The sequence below is a fragment of the Melanotaenia boesemani genome, chromosome 19 (genome assembly GCF_017639745.1).
Source record: "Melanotaenia boesemani isolate fMelBoe1 chromosome 19, fMelBoe1.pri, whole genome shotgun sequence".
Taxonomy (NCBI): domain Eukaryota; kingdom Metazoa; phylum Chordata; class Actinopteri; order Atheriniformes; family Melanotaeniidae; genus Melanotaenia; species Melanotaenia boesemani.
Genome location: NC_055700.1, coordinates 9,432,493 through 9,454,574, shown reverse-complemented (window position 1 = coordinate 9,454,574; position 22,082 = coordinate 9,432,493). Strand labels below are relative to the sequence as shown.

The 22,082-nt window shown below is 37.3% G+C and overlaps 1 protein-coding gene across 1 annotated transcript in view; it reads right to left on the bottom strand.

Annotated features, from left to right (window-relative positions):
* lamc3 (laminin, gamma 3) overlaps positions 1-22,082 on the bottom strand; it is a 135,264-nt gene that overhangs the window by 63,302 nt on the left and 49,880 nt on the right. The window contains exons 5-9 of the mRNA XM_041970435.1: positions 17,188-17,376; positions 16,057-16,174; positions 10,544-10,642; positions 9,464-9,600; positions 7,630-7,749 (exon numbers count right to left, since the gene is read on the bottom strand). Coding sequence (XP_041826369.1) covers positions 7,630-7,749; positions 9,464-9,600; positions 10,544-10,642; positions 16,057-16,174; positions 17,188-17,376 — 663 coding nt within the window. The remainder of the gene's footprint in view (positions 1-7,629; positions 7,750-9,463; positions 9,601-10,543; positions 10,643-16,056; positions 16,175-17,187; positions 17,377-22,082) is intronic.

The window sequence follows — 22,082 nt, the reverse complement described above, 5'->3', positions numbered from 1 at the left end:
GAACTTTGAGATGTTTTAGTTTGCATGATTGAACATCACATTTAAAATTTTTACATCCTACTGAAATCATTAGAAATATTTTGTTATCTGAATCTGAATCAACCAAATAAATAAAACATACAACTTTTAAAAAGTTTTGGATAACGTTAACTATTACTAAAAGTGCAAGTACAAAGTTATATACAAGGAATTATTCCTAATTTATTAATAGAAGTGAATAACATTGTTGGAAACACTTCCTGTCCATCATACCATGTACCCATCTTAATTACATTGATTCAACTTAATTTATTTGACCCTTTATACACTGAAGTTTCTATGACTTAGTTAAGATTAGTAATAATAGTTGAATTAAAATAAAATTAGATCCACTCAATCAATTCTACTAAAACCAATGCTACATTTTACAGTGCAGGATCTTTGGGTGAACAGTAATCCAGTAAGTCAATTGTGAATGACAGAGTTGGTTATAAACATGCAGAGATCATGAAACAGAGCCTGGAGCTCACGCTTCTGATAAACACCAGTCAGACTGAGAGAAACGCACCACAAACCATACTATTCCAATTTGTGGTTGTTGTCTCCAAATGAGTAAATTCCAGGGGTTAGGGTTAGGGCAATATGGTCCTTTTATCTACCATATTTTTAATTATGTGTCTTCTGCTGATAATTATGCATTTCTACATGGTTGCTTTCTATTTATTAGAAGGCATTCTAGTTCACTTTTTTATCACACTTATTATACTTTTTCTATCAGTTTGTGAATCGCTCTCTCTCTCTCTCTCTCTCTCTCACACACACACACACACACACACACACACACACACACACACACACAAATATGTATACATATATTGAGCTACACTGAGGGGTTACATTCTCTGCATGTAACCCCTCTGTTCTCGCCTCTCGCCCTTGTCTCTCATCATATGAGGTAGGTAGGTAGGCAGAAGTCATATATATATATATATATATATATATATATATATATATATACACACGGGATCCACCTGGATGGGAAGTTAACAACAACTCCCCATCCAGTACAGCCAGATGCCCACACCACATCTGGTACAGCCAGATGCCCTTACCTGAAGTGACTCAAACAACGACTCCAAGCCTTGGCCACCTGCCTAAAGGGGTACACGAGAGAAATTGAAGCAAGGCGAATAAACCGGCTCTTCTCAACTTAACCAGCTCAACCAGGGTAATAACAACAGGGCAGACCCGCCAAGGCTCGAGACTGAACAATACTGGAAAAGCATATGGGAGGAGGAAGCATCGCACAGCTGCGGTGTGCAGTGGCTGATGGATCTAAGAGCAGACCACAGCAACCACTGGCAGACATCCAACAAAGAGTCTCAGGTATGAAAGACTGGACAGCACCAGGGCCTGACATGGTTCACACCTACTGGCTGAAGAAGCTAACTACACTCCATGAGTGCCTGGCAGCACAAATGACCCAGCTGCTAAAGAATGGGACCCACCCTGAACCTAACTAAAGGCCAGACAATCCTGATCCAGAAGGATCCCCTGAAGAGAACAGTTCCATCCAACTATCGGCCAATAACCTGTCTCCCCACCACATGGAAGCTCTTGTCTTACAGCTCAACCAGGACAAGACTGAGGTTTTAACTATCGGTCCTGAAGACAAGAGAGGGAGCATCTCATGCAAACTACAAGACTTTAAACTTTCTCAGTGTGTGAGAAATCTGGGTGTTCTTTTTGACTCTGAGCTGAACTTTACTCCACACATTAGAAATGTCACAAAGACAGGCTTTTATCATCTTAAAAACATCGCCAGAGTCCGCCCGTTTCTCTCTCTTGCCAGCACGGAGGTGCTGATGCATGCTTTTATTTTTAGTAAATTAGATTACTGTAATGCCCTGCTCTCTGGTCTTCCCAAAAAGAGTACTTCTAGCTTGCAGTTACTCCAGAACTCAGCGGCACGAGTTCTGACGAGGACCAGGGGGCGGGAACACATTACACCAGTTTTAAAATCGCTGCATTGGCTCCCCGTGCGTTTCAGGATTGATTTTAAGGTTCTCTTACTTGTTTATAAATGTCTTAATGGTCTTGGGCCTTCTTATTTATCTGACCTGCTTTTAGACTATAAACCCTCGCGGACCCTGAGGTCCTCTGGTACCGGCCTTTTGGTCATTCCTAAGGCGAGGACCAAAACACATGGCGAGGCCACGTTCCAATATCGTGGCCCTCGCCTGTGGAACGGCCTGCCAGAGGGCCTCAGGTCTGCAGAGACTGTAGATGCTTTTAAAAAGAGGCTCAAGACACATCTTTTTAGTTTAGCTTTTACTTGAACTTCTTAATCATTTAGTTATTTGACTAACAATATTATTAGTTTATTTATTCAGTTATTTTAATTAATCTATTTATCCATTTTGTCTATTTTTATCACTTATCATTTGTATCTTGGTCTTAAATTGACTTTTTAATATATATTAATTTTCTTTTATTGTTCTTATTACGTTGATTTATTTATGCTCTTTTAAGTATCTTATACTGTGTTTTATTTTCAGCTTTTATCTTTTTTATCTTTTATCCTCTAGCTCCGGTGTTCCCTCATGGGGATCCTCCACATCGTGGGCTGTCTCTCCGGCCTGCAGGGTTGTCGCTGCGGGGGTCGACCTGGACGGGATGGCTGACGGGCCCTGCATTGCAGTCCTGTGGCTGTGGTGGGGGCCCCCGCCTGCCCCGATCCTGTCGGCTCCTGTGGCGATGGCCTCTGTGGTTGCTGGTGGGGCGCTCATGGTGTGGATGGGTCCCCAAGGTATTGCTTCCTCACAGTGGTGTCAAGCCAATCGTCTTTTATCTTGTCTTTTAGATCTCTCTCTCAAACTTTGTTCTTAAACCGTTTCAGTTAAAGAGACAGGAACTAGAAGGAATAGTTTTAATTCTATGAAAGAAGAGTGGCATCATCTGTTTGTGTTGTGTGTTTGCGCGCTTGGGTGTGTGTGTGTGTGTGTGTGTGTGTGTGTGTGTGTGCGTGTGTGAATGTGTGTGATTCAAAATGTAAAGTAGATAGCATTTGTGTTATTCTACTCTTACATTTTTAATATATGTTTTTACATTGTAAAGCACTTTGTATTGCATGATAATGTATGAAAAGGGCTATACAAATAAAGTTTGAATTGAATTGAAATTGTCAGGCACCATAGCGGCTAAGATAAGTGGGCACATGGATCAATACATGAGCACAGCACAGAAGGACATTGGTAAAAATACCAGAGGAGCAAAACACCAGCAGTTGGTAGACAGAACAGTTGCTCGGGACTGCAGAACCAGGAATACCAATCTGTGCACTGCCTGGATTGATTACAAGAAAGCCTATGACTTAATGCCACACACATGGATCATGGAATGCTTGCAGATGTATAACATCAACAGGACTCTAAGAGTCTTCATTGCAAACTCAATGCGGCAGTGGAAGACCACTTTTGAGGCCAACTGCAAGCCAATTGCACAAGTGTCCATCAAATGTGGCATATACCAAGGAGATGCCCTGTCCCCTGTGCTGTTCTGCATAGGTTGGAACCCCCTCAGCCATATAATCACCAAGACTGGCTATGGATACCGACTCAGAAATGGGTCTACCATCAGTCACCTCCTCTACATGGATGACATCAAGCTGTACACCAAGAGCGAGCGAGACATTGACTCACTGATCCAAACAACCAGGATCTACAGCAATGAGTACAGACTGGAAGCCCCGAGGTCAAGGTGGGAAACTCCTCTGAAGGTGGTAGAGAATAACCGAGCTGAGAGCCTGTGGGACTTCCAGATCCAGACCCACAAAATGGTAATGGCAAATCAGCCGGACATTGTGGTAATGGACAAACAGCAGCGGAAAGCCGTTGTGGTGGACATCGCAATACCAAGCGATTGCAACATCAGGAAAAAGGAACATGAGAAACTGGAGAAAGACCAAGGCCTGAAAGAAGAACTTGAGAAGGCCTGGAAAGTGAAGGCAACAGTGGTGCCTGTGGTCATCGGCGCACTCAGGGCAGTAACCCCCAAACTGGAAGAGTGGCTACAGCAGATCTCAGGACAAACCTCAGACATCTTGGTCCAGAAGAGTGCAGTCCTAGGAACAGCCAAGATATTGCGCAGAACCCTCAAGCTCACAGGCCTCTGGTAGAGGACCCCAGCTTGGATGGATGAGAGACCGTCCACGGAGGGCGAAGGGACAATTTATATATATATATATATATATATATATATATGTATATATAAATATATGCATCTCTGTTTTGAACATTTTGAGGAAAGTTTGCATCCACCTTTTCACTGTGTTTCCAGCTAGTCATCTTTGCATCTAATTTTTCTGCATGATCATTCTGTCTCTCTTATGTCTGTCCTATGTTTTAATAAGATCATTTTGTTTCATATTTAGGGACATTTGTAGGCTCATTAATTATGATAAAGAAATTTATAAGGAAATAGGTCACTGCTCCTATAATACAATAGTAATTATTATTCTGCATATTTGCACACACAACCTAGTGAGCATAGAGAACAGTTTTCTAAATCAACTTCAATAAAAAAAAAACAATCAAAAATTAGTTGGCTTTTCATTTGCTCTCTTTCTTTATACCTTATATTATCCACTTTTTACTGTATTTCTTCCCAGTTTTCTCATTTTCCTTTGCTACATCGCTTTTCTGTTTTGCATATTTCTAGACCTTAGTGCCACCAGACTGAGTTATGTGTAAGTTCAGTCGCAGGTAACACTGTTGTGTGAGGCCCTTAACTGCAGCAATACATTCAGTATAAATGATGGGTCACCTGTCCAGGATCTTCTTTCTCTCTTTCATTTCTTAGCTGCACACAAGGGCAACCATATGATACTACCTTTCCTTCTACTAGTGGGATATTTCATTAAAATTCTTTCCATCTTTACCTCTTCTTTCCATTCAGTTTTGTTTTCTTTTAGACTCAATGGCGCTGCAGGCTTAGCCGGTTGGCCTGTGCTATAGATATGAAAACGATCACCATTGCAGGTTTTTCAACAGATGGATGTACCAACTTCAGCTTGATGGTGTCCCCTTCAGCATGAAACACTGCCATGCCAAGAAAGCTGCCATTACCATCCAGACTCAAGTGGTGACCACAGTTTTTGGATGCAGGTCAAAGCAACTGTTTTGGGGGTAACTTTGTGTTTGTTGATGACAGTTCCTGTCAGCAGCTCTCCAGTCTCACGTCGCCAGGGGGACTTGAACTCCGTCTGTGTCAAGTGACAACCAGATGTCCAGGATAAGGCAGAGAAATAGTGGCAATGCTTAGGAGTTAGAGTATCTGCAAGTGCATGCACTCATACACACTCATGTATTTATTTATTAATATGTTTGAACCGAAAGGAAATTGAAGGAAAGACAATTTAAGATGTTTACTAAAATTAAACAAATTCATGTGATGTGAAAAAGCGGGCCCGATTCTCACATCCCAGCTGGTATAAGCACCATGTTGGCCTTACTGCCATGGGGAATTCATAAAACTAAACTGCAATTCTGTTTTCAATTTCCTTTCATAATGTCTGAAATACTCCCTTCCTGGTTAACCCCCCACTTCTTGTCAAGAACTGCTGAGAATAATATCTGTGAAGTATTGTCCATGGCTTGGCAATGGCTGATATTTTTGGAACTGGGTGAGCTATGCATATCCTAAACACCCCTCGTCTTGCTACCAATTCAATAAAATTACAGATGATTGAATTCTCTCCCGTATGTGACAGCTCAAGCCCAAGGCAAACTAGGCACACTATGATGACAAATACATTCAAGGCAATCACACAAACTGCATTCTGCATGATACACGGCGTGGTGTTGCCACTCAGAATTATCTCTTACCATGGTGAAGAAACAGTGGAGGGATTTCAGCACAAAATACAAATTAAAATTAAAAAGGCAGGGGCAGGGGCAGTGGCTGGGAGGGAGAAAAGACAGAGACCAGAGCTGCCTCCAAAGCTGCTGCCACTCTGGTCTAATCTTTAAAGTGACTCTACACATGCACTACTATGAAAAAGGCGAGAGAAAATGAGATCATTAATAGGGATGGCATGGCAATAGATGTGTGTATTTATTATGTGGAGAAACAACATAAACAAGCACTGCACAAAGCAGATAAGCAGGCTGTCACAAAGCTGTTCTCGGCTAGTTGGGCCACTAATCTGTGTGCTGTGGCCTACAGAGACATCACTGAAGACTGTGTGAACAAGAAGGCACATTTAAAAATAACTTTAACTGCATATTTATAATTTCATATCAACATGTATATATACATGACAGATAATTATAAATTGTGTGTGCACATACAGACACACACACACATCAAAACTTGCCGGTCAATGACTCTCTAATGAACTTATAATGACATTTGACAAATTATGCCTGACCACCATGCTTTGTCATATCTTACTTCAGTTGGGTGCTTTTCATCTTTCTAAGAAACAGGCCCCCAGATGGAGTTGTTCTCTGTGATCGTGCTTTCTGGGTATTAAACCTCCAGAATAGAGAGTTAATGGGATTGCTCCTGTTTTGCTTCTGGCTGCAGACTGCAAAATGACTGGAGGGGCTGTGAGTTGATGCCTAGAACTGACTTAGTGGAGAAAAGAAGAAACCAAGCCAATTTTCACTTTGTTGCTTCTCCAGCATAGCCAAGACATCCAATTCCATCAGGTCTTAGCTGCTGGGGTGGCTGATAGAAATGGGCTCTAAGTCCTGCAATTGGGCCAACTTGCTTCCTTATCTTCTAATGGCTCTGATAAGGGATTTTCAAGAAAAGGTATCAGAATGATCATCACAAAACCTGCTGCCAAAATAGTTGGATTAATCTCACAGAGGAACAAAAAGAACAAGCTATGGATGTTACAGAGGTTAAAATATTAATGTGATTTACAATTAACCTTCATGGGTTTTTTCACTAACTTACAGCGACTGTCCACAATACTCAAGTAGTTTCCTTAGAAATGTGAACAGCTTTTCATTTTCTTGCAAACAAATAAGTTGTATTTCATTATTAGAAAAAAATGTCAGCAAAACTGTAAGGAATTATACATTTTCCCCTGTAGACAAAGTGTTTTTGTATTATCTGATTAAAATAAAGCTTGAACTTCTAACAACCAAAACTACTTTTCAACCTTAACCATTTTCTGGTTCTGCTTGATGTGGTTTTCACAGTGAGAGGGATGCTCTGCAGTCTGATGCGCCTAACTCAATCCAACAAATAATGGCAGACTAGCAATGTCTCCCTTGAATCCAATCTAACTTTGGCCTCTTTTACCTAAGCATGTCTTCACAGCAGTCAGGATTTGGGTTCAATTACAGAAGCAACTATTAGATGTTTTTAAAATAGTTCCTTTTCTTTTATAGTCATGTTCTTTATAGTTTCTGTAGCCTAATTAAATACTTAAACATGGTGTAAATGTAATTAAATTACTTGACACTCAATGCAAATTTGAACTGCAAACAAGCTACAGCAAAATCTATTTAAACAGTAAGTTTAATGAAAGCTAAATAAACATTCCAAACAGTGAATGTAGCCCACCCACAGTTTCAGGTAGCAATCTGCTTCTATAAATGAGGTAAATCCCTTCCAATTTGCTTTCTGACTCACCGGGGGCTTTGTAAAAGCCAGTGTCTTCCTCGGTGAGCGGCAGCAGGTAGACTTCACCTTCCTTCCACAGCAGAGGGTATAACTGGCCTCCAGAGAACTCTCCCAGCCAACCATCCTGATCTGACAACAAGACAAGTTGAAAAGGGAAATCAGAGCTATCCTCTGCATCACTGATAGTCAGGTTCTAAACATAAACGTTCACAGTAAGGGTTGATGTCTGGATTATTTTGTGTGCTTCTGTGATTCAGTCTGTGAATCAATTTGTCAAAGACAGACATACAGACAGAACACAGAATATTTCCTATTGAAACCTCAAAGCACATACATATTAAGTAAACTAAGCTTAAAAGTTCACTGCCATGACAGTGACTAGGGACTGCCTGCAAAATTTCTATTGCTTCCATCAAAAAGTGCCAATTCACATGTTTTTATTCATTACTTACATTCAAAATATTAATATTATGGTTAGTGTGCTAAGGGTATTCAAAAACTACACTATATATATATATATATATATATATATATATATATATATATATATATTTATAATTTTCTTTTTCTTTTTGCATTTTGACTATAGGATCCTTAACCTTTTATGCCTACATTTATTTACAAAAAAAAAAGGAAAAAATTTAAATAAAAAGAATAAAAGGAAAATGCATTCAAATATTAAATATAAAGCGATAAAATAAGCATAAATAACAAATAAATAATATAAACAAATTATAAAATAGTATAATAATAATAACAATGATAAAATAGTAGATAAAATAGATACGTAAGAACAAACGATTATATAAAAATAAATTAATTTAAAAAAATGACAGGAATATTTTGTAGCAAATTTGTAACAATAGGTGTCAAGTAGTCATGAAGCTAATAGGTTCTTTTAAAGAATTGATTCTTTCTTCAATCCCTTCCCCAAATCAGGGTTCTGTAGGAAATGTTGTATAACCCAAAAAACAGCCCTGGTAGTGAAGCAAAACAGAAGTTAACAGATCTGAAGCAAACGTCCTGCCTCTGTGTGACCTACTACAAATAGCAAGGTGTCCCTGACAATGCAAAAAAGTCCCACTCTTAAAGCTTATAGAAATGAAAATGACTGAAGGGCTAAAACAATCTAGCACCTTAAAAAATGTCCTTGGCTAATTAAATTTTCTTTTTAATAAAATGCACCTTTGGTTTCATTTCTCTTTATATCTTCTTCTGCAAAACTGATGATGTTTTTCCACTTTTGTTGCAATGTTACCACATTAATGTTCATGCTGTAAAGGTATTAAAAGCTGCTATTCTTTAATAATCCCATCCAATCTTTATTTCAAACTCAGGGTCTGAGATAAAAAAGATAAATAAGACTAAATAAGACAAGATACGCAAGATAATAAGGCAAAAATGCTGCGTAAAACAGAAGGTGGGGAGTTGGGCAGTGTTAAACCTCTTGGTCTTTAAGTGAGAAATTACTGGTTTAAATTCCAACATGTACAACTTTTTCACAGTGCTTTGACTTTCTACTTCACTCCCACGTGGTTACTGTTAGGAGTTTAATGTACATGGTTAGGTTAAAAACAATGCACTGTCATAGAGCACTGCACACCTAAGTGCTAACTTGATGTTTCTGTCACATGATGCAACACTAGTAGATGTAGAATCCTTGCTGTCATCCAAATCGCCCAATTTTCAAGCCTGAATTATGGAACTACCATGTACTGCACATGCAAACTTTTTCCTTTTTTTTTTTTTTACATTTTCAGAAGAGACTGGGTTGACCATCCTCAGCAATTCTCTCACAGTAATAAGCGAACATCGTTAATGGTTGGGGAGCCTTAGAAAATACCTTCAGTGAAGTGTGAAGTGATGTTGACAGCAGTGTAGTGATTGGATGAGGAGCAGGCCACTGAATGGCCAAAACAGAAGCACGGCTGACAGCCTGTTGGGTTTATTCCTTGCAAATTGAAGAATCCTGGCTTGCATCTGTGGGTACACACACACATATACACACTCATGCATAAGAAGTTATTAATATGCAGATACTGTACACACACCTAATTTGCAGCAATTCACCACATGCCTGCTGTGGTGTTGTTCTTACTGTCACTTTACACTTAGCTGTAGAGGTGCTGGCTGCTTCATATTGCAGTGTTGAAAAAGGAGGAAATAATAGAGCTCAGCTGTGAGAACACTGAGCTCTGACCTATACACATTTACTGGCATATGGGTGGGACAGACACACTACTAAAAATCATCCACAACACTAGTCACATTACACAGGAGAGGGACTTGTTCAATGAGCTGTGAAATCAGTGAAAAAAGTCAACAAACAGGGAGCAGAGAATTATTCAGTAGCAGACCTGGAGCTGTGGGTAGTTTTAATGACAAAGAGAGTTTATCAGTTTGATCCTGTGTCCTAGAGGAATGTGGCAGAGAGGGTCACAGTTAGGGGTGGGTGATAGCAAATTTTTTTCCTGTCAATATGATATCATTAGTTTATGGTATTTTTATTTCTATACTGATACAGATATCGATACTTCTTACCCTATAAAAAAAAATCATGATCATTCAGTATGCATTAATGTCTTTATTTCAAGGCCAATATGGAATACAATGAGTACTAAAAAAAGCTTCAGTAGTTGTTTTGCATGGGACTTAAAAAGTCACCTTGGCAACCACAGGTTATCAAATCAAAGCAAAATGTATTTACATAGCACTTTTCATTCCAAAGAGCAACACTGAGTGCTTTACACAAAAACAATGATTAAATATCAAATTAAAATAATTTCACCAACAAATTAAATAATGAAAAATAAGCCTTTGCATGCCCAGGCATGTAACCTAACCAAATTAAAAAGATGCATAATCATTCATTATCTCTCAGGCAAGTTACGTGTGAACAGAAAACAACAAGCTTATGACCCACCTGCCACAGCTTTGCCCCTCCACATTTGGCTTGCAGTAACAACGTCCATCCAGGGGAGAGCAGTCATTTGCACTCCCGCTGGGGTTGCAGTCACATGGCCTGCAGACACAAATGATGTAAGGGTGACACATTTAACATGAACAGATAGGAGGGAAATTCTTTACAGGTTTACGATGCAACTTTTCTGTATGGAAAAAAAGGTTAAATTATAAGTAATCAGTCAATCACTACTTACAAAGAATAACACAAGGTGAAATAGTGTGGTGGTGTATCTGTCTCCAGTAATCCTGCCTTCTTTCTATGTTTTCCCTGTTTCTGTACTATATCTTTAAACAGCAACCTTTACATATGAAGCTCTTGTCCTGAAAGGAGCGTTTTCACATTCTTTACTGACACTCAGATGCTTCAGCTTAGAAGACACATATGGCACACTGAAATGTTGAGTTCAGCATCAAAAATTCCAGGTTTCCAAAAAAATTAGTCAGCCGTGACGGTTTTTGCCACTACAACAAGGCCATACAAATGTTTTTATATAAAATCAACAATAGGAACACACAATGCTTGACTTAGCACAAAGTACATTATACAAAAAAATGAGGACTACATAGACAACCTTGATGAAATCAAGTTATTAGGTGCATGGGTGAGCAGTCCCTTGAATGATATCAGAATCTGTTTGATCATGTTTACTGATTGATTACTTTTGTTTCAGACTTTAACACAGAATCTATTTTTAATGAGGTGCTATTACAAATAATTCAATTATCCCAAGGCAAGCTGCCTCTACTTGTTTCTGCTCTAGTGATCTGAGTAATTCACACCTCTGCTCAACGGACTGAGTTTCCAGCATGAATGACAGAAAACAGTGTGTGTGTGCATGCAGGTTGGCATTTGTGCAAGAGTGTATCAATAAAATATTGACTGACAGTCTCACTTAGAAAATAATATTTGTTATTGAGGTAAATATTTGTTTTGCACATTTAGTATGTCCAAAATTTGACAAAATAAAATTACTTATAAGGTTTAAAAATGTATCCATCCAGTTGGGTACAGCAAAAAAAAAAAAAAAAAAAAAAAAAAAAAAAAAAAAAACAAGGTGTATCACCTGCAAAGAGTTGCTTATTCCATATTAAGTATTTACAAAACTAAACTAGAGTTCATGCAGAGTTGGGCTTTGCACAGAATGATTGACAGTTATAATTGTTTTTACCAAACCCTTGTTTAAAGCAGCTCGGAGCGATGGGAGAAACAAGCACGGCTTAAAACCAAAAAATAAGACTATGGAAGCTAAAATGAAACTAAGAAACGTGACACCTTTGCTAAGGTTGGATCACTATATTATAGTTTTAGGTCACAAAGTATGCTCCACATATATTTCTATTTGTAATTGCAGCTTTAATGGTAAATTAATAAAGCCAAAATTTACTTTCCTGTTCTTCTATTAAACAGTAAGACTTTCTGTTTTCATTGTGTACAGTCATAAATGTAAAAGTAGCATTAAACAATCATTGATATGCGATTCAACACCATAAAAACTTAGCATTCCCCTGGTAGCTAGAGAGGGTCAGGGGAAGCTAAGACAGACTTCTTGGGAATATAAATCTGAGAATATACTCCTCTGGTACACATTTACCTCTCAAACATTCACATGCAGGCTTAGATGCCTGCTTGTTTCGTATCAGATCTTTGAGGTTAATCAAAGTTGAAACATGCCTTTTATCATCAAAATGCATGCAAAGGGTCAATGCATCTTATAGTTGCAAAAAAGGGTGCAAAAAAAAGAAAAAAAGAAAAGAAAGTGTGCAGTCTCATATCTCAGGAATGAATGCAGCTTTACCCATCTCAAAATCTATTTAACCCCCTGAGCTTTTTCTTCTGGCATACCAAAATTATCAATATAAGAACCGAGTACAAATATGGAGACAATATTTCAGTAAATGCATCACTTGTGTGCATGTTCAGGGTGTGCACCACCAGAGTACATTAGCAATCAGCCATCAGTCAGAGAAGCAAGATATTTCTTTTCCTGCATTTAAAAAATAAACATTGTTTTCATTAAAAATTGATTGGAAATATTAAACTATGATTAGGTTTACTTTTATAAGATCAATAAATAACCAGAATAATAGCTCACTAATGGTTGCTGCCAGTAGAAATATATGTCTCTATACATTTAAATCCTTATAAATGTATCAGTGGAAAACAGAAAAGTGTAATTGACCAAGTTTCTTCTGGGGTTTACTGCAGATAAAACTGTTCTCTGAAATTTTGAAAGGCTGCTAGGCTGGATATGGTCACCATGGTAACAGATGGAGAAAACTGCATGGTCTTGTGACCGATTCAAAAAGTTCAAACACCAAATCTGTTGTCCTGTTGGTCAAGACGGCTGTGAAACCAACTAACACAGTCCTTATGGAGTAAAACAAAATTCAAACACAAACTTGTGGTGACTTGACAACGAATAACAGCAGACAAACTCAGTTTAATAACGAACAATAAACATCACTAACCAAAATAATGAGTCGTTTAAGATGATAAAATGAGTTTGTAATTGCAATAAAAGTTGATACAAAACTGTACAAATTACAAACATATACGTTTCATTCAATAGATGCATAATAATAATGGATAATCCATTTGCTCTTAGTTTTTGAAGCTGTTTGAGAGTGTGATGAAACGAGTGTGTTTATTCTCACATTTGTAAATGTCTGTAGGCAACAGAGTGAATAATACACTGATCATATAAAAGCTCCACTGATGAAATGGAAAATGATCAATCAGGATATTTATTTGTTTCTTTTTATCGTTCTTATTATTTCCAATTTTTGGCAAATAATATTAGATAAAAAAAACCTTTTTATCATTTTATTCCCAACATGAAATTCAACATGCCTCAAAATGTTGAAAGTGCAATTGTGTAAAGTATGAAATTGTGAAAGTTTAACTTTTTCCTGAAAAACAAAAATTCTACCTGAATATTATATATATAGTATGTCTCAAAAAAAGTTAGGACAGGGTCTACTTTGTTATATTTTGTATTTTGTAATGCAGTATCTGCATTGCAAATATTTTCAGGACTGCAGGCAGGTTGGTTCACTACCAGAACTCTTCTATATTGAAGCCATGCCAATAGAAGCAACGTGTAGATAAGAAATGTGCAATGTCTTCCCCGGGAAAAGATTTTCACTGAATAGGTGCATCTGTTGCTTATGAACCTTTGTATAACTTTCAGCACTGATAGAGCCTTTCCATAAGTGCAAGTTGCCAATTTCATGCTGCTAATGCACTGCCATGTGATCATTAATGAAGGCTTTTGAACATTGCATTGATAACATCATGATAGTCCTCCTCATGGCTTCTGTCCTCTTCTAGTCAAGAGAATAATTTCCAAAAAAGATTTAAGATTTTGACTTTTCCACTTTGACTCAGTCCATTTAAATGAGCTAACTGGTGGTTTTCCTGGATAATATTTAATTTAAGTGCTTCCTGATGACCTGAGGATCACAGGCATCCAGTATCCATCCCCAGCACACAGAGATCTCTTTTCAGATTTTTTTTTTTTGTTATGTACTGTAGATGATGGAATATTCAAACTCTTTGCAATTTTATATTGAAAATTATTCTGAAATTGCTCTGCAATTTGCAGAAGTAGTTTTTTTTTTGCAGCTAGTTGAATCTCTTCTCGTCCTCCTGAGACTCTGCTTCTTTAAGTTTCTCTTTTTAAAACAAATCACTTTACTGACCTGTTGCCAGTTAACTGAATTAGTTTTAATATGTTTCAAAAGGGTTTTTTATTTAGTGCCAGACAACAGAGACACTCAGTGGCTGATGCTAACTTCCTTAAAGACATGATACTTCTTCCGCAACACAAACAATCTGCAATAGACAAGTTTTATTTTTGTCTGTCATCACGTTTTCCATGGGATAACTGATTTGCATCAGCTGATAAACTACCACTGGCAACTTTGGTCATTGTGAAAAGCCAGAACCAGTTAAAATGAAAGCAGACTAATCTTTTTTAATAAAAAAAAAAAAAAAAAATGGAGGTGACTTAACGTATTTGGTAAACTGTGGATTACAAATTAATAGGAAAACAAATATAAATATTAATGTACACAGGCAAAATTGACTGTCTTGTTTTGTTTCTACTCTTTCTGCTTCAGTTAATTGTTTTTTTGCTAATAAATTTTTATCAAAACATTTATCTAACTGGCTTTGTCTGCCCACTGTTTGGTGCTGGTTAAGAAAACTGCAATGTGTTTATGAGCGCTTATGCAGCACAAAATCTCTTAAAATGACACAGAAAGTTGACTTGAGAGAGAGCAAAATCTGGCCCATTACTATCAACAATCCTGCAATAAAACAAGCGTAATTTCATCCATTGGTAATTTAAAAAGAACTGATTGTTGATTAACTCCAACCATTAACTTAAAGTTACATAAGACTAGATTACAATGTTGTAAAGTAGCAGTATTTGTAAACTACTGGAAACCTGTGCATTCTGCTGATCTTTAAACATATTACAAGTAAATTATAACTAGAAGAAAACAATGCAGATCATGTTTTCTTTACATGTAAATTTAAAGTGTATAAAAAGTGTAGACAACACAATGCCATCACTTACCACCTAATATGGTAAATGGACTTGTACTTATATCATGTTTTTCCAGTAAGTCTCACCCCTCAAAGCGCTTTACACTACGTATCACATTCACCCACTCACACCCCGATAGGCACATCAGGGGTTAAGTGTCTTGCCCAAGGACACTTAGTCATTTAGGGAAAGCCTGGAATCAGTCCACCTACCTTCCAGTTGGAAGGCAACTGCTCTTCCTCCTGAGCTAGAGCTGCCCTAATTTATCACCAAACTATGATGCTACCACCGCCATGTTTCACACTTGTGATACAGTTCTTATGCTGAAATGCAGGATTTTTATTTAAATCTGCAAAACCACGTTTCTTTTATTTTAGAAAAATGCAGAAATGTTCATTTTGCTGTGCAGTGACCTTCTCCTTGCAAAGTTCCCATCATGTACATGGCTGGGCAGTTAAAGCATCAATATTATGCTATATAAGAAAACTAGAAGTCATTCTGGCTTTTTTTCTTTCTTTTTTTTTTTGAACACTAAATACTGCATGTCATGCTCTCATCATTGTGTTAATTTTTCTGTATAAAATTCTTCTGATAAATGGATTTTGTCCAAACTTCACTGATTTATGGGATCATCAGAAGTCTGCTTGTATAGTCTGTGAAAACTAGATCTTAACAGATTCCAGTTCAGCTATCTACTCACAATTGATTATCTTCCCAGAGAATCAAAAAGACAAACAAACAAACAAACAAACAAACAAACAAACAAACAAACAAACAAACAAAGGCCTCATTATTTTCTGGTATCTTATAAATTTTATCCTCCTCCCAGTCTTAAATCCCTTATATATCCAGTTTATCCAAAGATTCAAATTTGTCTGTCTTTTGTTTGTACATCTGTGTTTTTGACTGTGTTGCTCACCTGCAGCCAGCAGGGCCAAGTGAGTGGAAGCCAGCCTGACACGTGTCACACTTCTCCCCCATCACACCGACTCGGCACACACACCGTCCTTCTACATCACACTGCAGACTCACTGAGCCTGATAGGAACAGTAGATGCATCGTGTAGGAACAACAACAACAAAAAAAAAAAAAAGAAAAAAAAAAGAAGAAAAGATAGATTATAAAAAGAACGAGGACACAGGGAGAATGAGGAGTATTTTAAAGATAAGAAACCAGACAAAATTATTAGCATTTAAATGAAATGGATCAATGCATTATTAATAATTTTTTATAATGAGGATAACAGAATACCTTGCTATGAGCTTGAGAAGGGTGTAATATTGCAGTAACATTTTATCAGATATAGTAAAGCTTTAGTTAATGAGGAAAAAAAAACTGGGATAGAGAGAAAAGATAAAAAAGGAGTCTGGTAAAATCATCTCTAACCTTTGATCAATATAACGAACTCCAACAGCTCTGTGCGATCACCTTACGATATTGATATGCAGAGTCAAAGACAGCAGATATTCTGTTCATTCCTCATAGGCTCTTTCTCATTATCCCGATGCTCATGGCCAAACATTTAATTTCCTTACACCTACAATTACACATTGCTTAATGAACTACGAGTCCCTTCACAGATAATGTTCAGTGAGTCAACCAGATCAATTCACAACAGCACGGTTAAGTGAAGTCATGGATTTCTTTAATGATCTAGCTATTATAAATCTGATGAGAAGTTTGAGACATCTTCAAGACATTCAATGAACAAAATCACATAAATAATAAATTAAAAAAAAAAAAAAAAGATTTCAGTCTTAGGCAAGGTTTGGCAGCTGAGAAGCTTGTGGGTTAAAGAAAATACTAATGCAATGGTATTAATATTTTAAAAACACTGTCCATAAAATTGGTAGAAATTAATCTTTTGAGTCCTGTAGCTAAATCCCTAGATAAGGGTTTCTTATTGTACCAGGACAGCATCCCAATTTTACCATTAAAAATCTTCTCATGCGTGAGAAAACAAAAGAAGTGGGTAATGATGTCGTCATGGATTATAATTAGGATTTAAGTTATTATCAAAACAATTAAGGGTGTTATGTCTTGAGCTTACCATTGATATTACAGTTGCAGGGTAGGCAGGACTCTTCTGGAGCTTTCCTGTAGTGGTTATCTCTGCAGCGCTCACAATGGGGCCCGTCGGTGTTGTCTCTGCAGCTCACGCAGCGCCCCCCACTGCCAGTGCTCCTGTACTGCTCCGTGTCAAACACGCACTCTCCTGATCTCCCACTGCAGTTACACCCTGAGAGTGAGAGAAAGAGGGCAAGAAGGAGAACAGACAGGAGGTCAAGTAAGGAGAGATACAGAGAGCAAGGGAAGAGCAGCCACAGGGGAAAAAGACAGAGAAAGAAACAAGGTAAAAAGAGTCAACAGAAATAGATGAAATGCCAAGACACACAGAGGGTATATGTGTGTGAGATTATGTGTTCTGGGATTGGATCATAATTTAGAGGCTCGTTACTAATCTCATTTCACACAGGCCTAATGAGGAGCCAATCGGCTGTCAGGGGGCACTTAGATAACAGTAATTCATGTTTATACAAGAGCAAATTACTCAGCTGATAACGCACCATCACAGCCTTCATACCCCTCATATCAAATCCCTTCTTAGTTTACCAGTTACCCTAAGGGGGGACTTAGGTGAAATTGCCCATTTTATTATGAATCAAGCTCTCTGTTGTGCTGAAAATACCCATAAGATTATGCTTTCCTTTTAATAAGAAGTCCCATCTGTATTCACCTTACTCAATCAATTGGTTAAATACAGTATGAAATTTGGATTAAAAGTGCAGAACTTGAATGTGGATTCTTCACTTCAAATTTTGCAAAATTATTATACGTAAAAACTTACAACATGCTAACATCACCCCAAATAGTGGTGATGAACTTTATAGTTTAGTCAAAGGACAGGCTAGTCATGATAACTGACTAAACCCACTTTAATATATATTTTTTATCAATAATATTTTATTCAAAAATATCTGCCCCCCTCACTGTTACCATTGCAATATAACTCATTTTGCTCCTTTTCTGGTCTACAGAGAGTAATTTATAGACTGACAACGGAAGATGTATGCAGTAGAACCATGCAAACTTGTGGTTCTGTAAAACAAACTCTCATTCTTTGCAATATCATATTTGTTCACTGTCTACAGTCTGCAGATGTTGATAAATCAAATCCATTATGGAAGCTCCTGACACAACAGCAGCAACTATTTTTTTCCAAAAACACACATCCACGTGTTTCTGGACCAATAATAATAATAATAATAATAATAATAATAATAATAATAATAATAATAATAATAATAATAATCATCATCATCATCAAAATCAAAAGTAAGTAAGTGACAGAAAAATGTAATATATTATTGAAAACTGTGTGACGTAAGAACTCTGAGCTTTAAAACTGCAGTACTGGCTTTGTTTGATGGATGCTAAATCACCGTTTGGGATAAGTAATGCCTTAAAAGATACATCAAAGAAGATAGTACATATGTACACAATGTTGAAGTAATTATCTGTAGTGCAGCCATCACTGTACCTGAGGCCAACGGTTCCATTAACAGATGAAAACATGTTCATGTCTGCAAGAATTTTGGCCCCTGACAACCACCATCCATTTACAACTGTGCTTGGCTTTTGAAGTCATTGTGATTCTCATCTTCACCATTAGTAATTCTGACACACTGTACCTTTAAGGAGAAAGACAATTACCTCTATTCATAAATACATTATCACCTTAAGGTCTTAATAAAACATCGGTAACATTTTTTGGTGAAAATTTGACAGGGACACATTATAACTCCTTAAGATGACTCTATAGCTCTTTTTTTTTTCTTTTCCTTAAAGATTTCTGTGGGGTTTGTCTTTATTGAAATGTGCCTTAGAACTGCAAGCTATAATGTAAATAATTTGCTTTAAACTGCACTCAAAAAAATCTGAAACACAATAACAGTGTAGAATTTACAGTACCTAGCCTGAAATCTAAGCTGATACTGTTACAAACAGCTAATTGAGTTCACACGCAGGCTGTAAATACATAGCGCCACAGATAGGAAAGCTGAGGTAATCTAAGTGTTGGCAGCTAGCCTGATACTCCATTCAAAACATGTAGTAATTCCTTCATCACATACTGGGCTTTTCTGTTAGAACATTCTTTGAATTTGAAGTTTTTAGTAGCTAAGGTTAAGCTCTGCTGCTTAACTGTGCCAGTGCAACATTCAGTGGCAAACCAGAAATGAGAACTTTCAACTAAGAAAAGAAATGCCACAGATATACTAGTGTGGTTATAAAACAGCAAACAAACTACTGGTTTAACATGATTAGCTTTTTTCTATAGGCTGATAATAAGAATTTACACTTGATAGCAAAACAAAAAGAAAAAGCAAGAACTTATACTTCCCATCTCAGAGATGCAGTGAATGCAGGATGTTTTGAACTGGAACTTGATATGAATTAAAGCCACAGGGCTGCAGAACAATACTTTAATAGTTGGGAGTTGTGAAATACTTCATAGCTGCAAATCTGAATGGTTCACTGAAAGACATTTTGTCAGTTCTAGAGGACCCATATAGAAGTAATAGTCCTTTTTCTTGTTAGTATTGAATCTCATCCTGTGAAAGACTGGCAACCTGTCCAGGGTGTACACCTATTCTATTCTATTCTATTCTATTCTATTCTATTCTATTCTAGTCTAGTCTAAAGCCATTTAGCAGAGGCTTTTACACCTCCTCTGACAGTTGGGATAGGCTTCAGCCCCTTCTGAACCTGGATTGGTTAAAGCTGTAATTAAAATAATAAATGAATGAATGTTGGGTTAAGGCACCCAAATATATGCTTTTAAGCATGTATCCTTCATTCGTTCATGGGTACAATGACACTTTAACTGCCAAGTTTCTTCTTTAAGGTTGACACCAGCTTTTTCTATCTATTGTTTGGGCAGCTGTCTGCAGTACTTACCATGTTACTAACAGGCCAATTTGCATTTTCAGTGCTGGCTTGTTAACTGTCATAGGAGCTGACATTAATTTGCTGTCTGTGAGTTCAGTGAACAAACTGATCTGGGACATATTAGTCTGGCTCATGGGTTGGAGGTGAGAAAATCTGCCTCAAGCACAAGAAGAAAAATACCTACTAAGAAGAACTAGTCTGAACCACCAATTTGTATCATTTACATGTGGTGTTCTCTTATTTCACCAGTTAGTCACTGGTAAGGAACATGCAATCATGCTGGTTTTGGGTGGGACGGCGTATAAACCCACGTCTTCACAGTTAAGATGGGACTTCTTCATTTCTTTATTGCTCCGAACAGAAGGGAGGCTGCTAATTAAACCACCATTCCTTGTTTACTGTTCCTCCAAGTGTAAAATGCAAAGAATGAGACATGTAGGTGTGAAACCTAAGACAAAGGAGACTTTGGTCGAGTTGAGCAGAATATAACAAGTAATCACTTTTGCTGCTGAATTCTTGATATTAAAATTTATTTTTAAGACATTAATGATGGAAAAAATGGAACTAAGGAACTGAAGAGTAATAATACGCCTATTAAGCTAAATGTATGAATAACACAATGAAAAAAAAAAAAAAAAAAAAAAACTACTAAAAGTAGACTTTTAAACACAATTTACATCTTCTGACAGATGCTGAGTCCTTTTGCTATCACATCCACAGTCTTTCTGGTTATGGACCAACAGAATCTGACAAAACTGTCCTCCCCCAAAGAAAAAGTTCCTGCATGATTCAGTTCTGATTGGCACTGGTGGGCTTCTCGCCTAAATTTCAGCAGCCAACTCTACTTGTCACCTCCCATCCACTCTGTCTTTATCATGGCAGCTAGAGGTGCTGCTGCCGGTGCCGGTCAGGCATGCTGACAGCCAGGCGGCAGCACTGTCAACATCAGCCTGAGTCTCTGTCGCATTTCTCTTAGTGGTGCAGATCCATGTGGACTCTGATGTCTCATAAAGTTTGCAGTAATTTAAGATGTCTACTTTTATACCATGGGGGAACTTGTCATAGTCAAAGGAAATTAATTAAATGTTACACTTTTCTATGTTTCATCAAAAGCCACTTCATGTGCGAAAGTAATTTACATAAATATGAAATCCTCTACTGCTTTTTAATAAATTTACGCAAGTAAATAATTATATCTGCTAATGTTTAGTGTTAGTGTTGTTTGATGTTAATTTAGTTTGGTTACTGAGTATATATATAGAACATATTTATATGAATGTAGTTATTCTGGACTAATCCTGATATTTTAAAATGTGGTTGTGTGTTTGTTATCTAAGAAATGGTATGAGAAAAAATATGTATTAGAGCCTTAAAATATATATAACACACACAGTAATATATGAATAATAATAAATGAGTGGACAAACAAAGCCACGACCTTCCATGCTGGTATAATTAATAGTATTCCCTGTGGCATGTATAGATATGCAGAGAAGCCTCATTTGATTCTGATTTCATACCCAGAGGGGCGACTCTTCATTGTTAGTGTTTGTGCTTCATTTGGTAAGATGAAGAATGACATCTGCTACTTGATGACCTCTGGTAAACTGGGTTAGAAAATATGGTTGACAGACACTTAGTGACTGCATAATGTGTGCAACAGGCGAACATTTAAAGAAAATACAAATGCTAAACCTCTAAAGGTAACTGGAGTGTCTGTCCAGACAATGAGTCACACAGTCGGAAAGGACAGTAGGTTCACACTTAAATGGTGAGGAATAATAAATTCCTCACCATGTAAGTGGTGAGGAATTTAACTTTTGTTCTACAGGTGACAGTTCTGCAGAACAAAAGCAATGAGTGCTAGTCTTCATAGATTTAAGAAATAAGTGCCGTGGTCAGATGGATGAATTTCGAATATTTTTATTCCTTTTGATTTTTCTACTTTCATTTTAACAAATTGGAATCTGGTAGGGAGCATTTTACTGGTAAAAT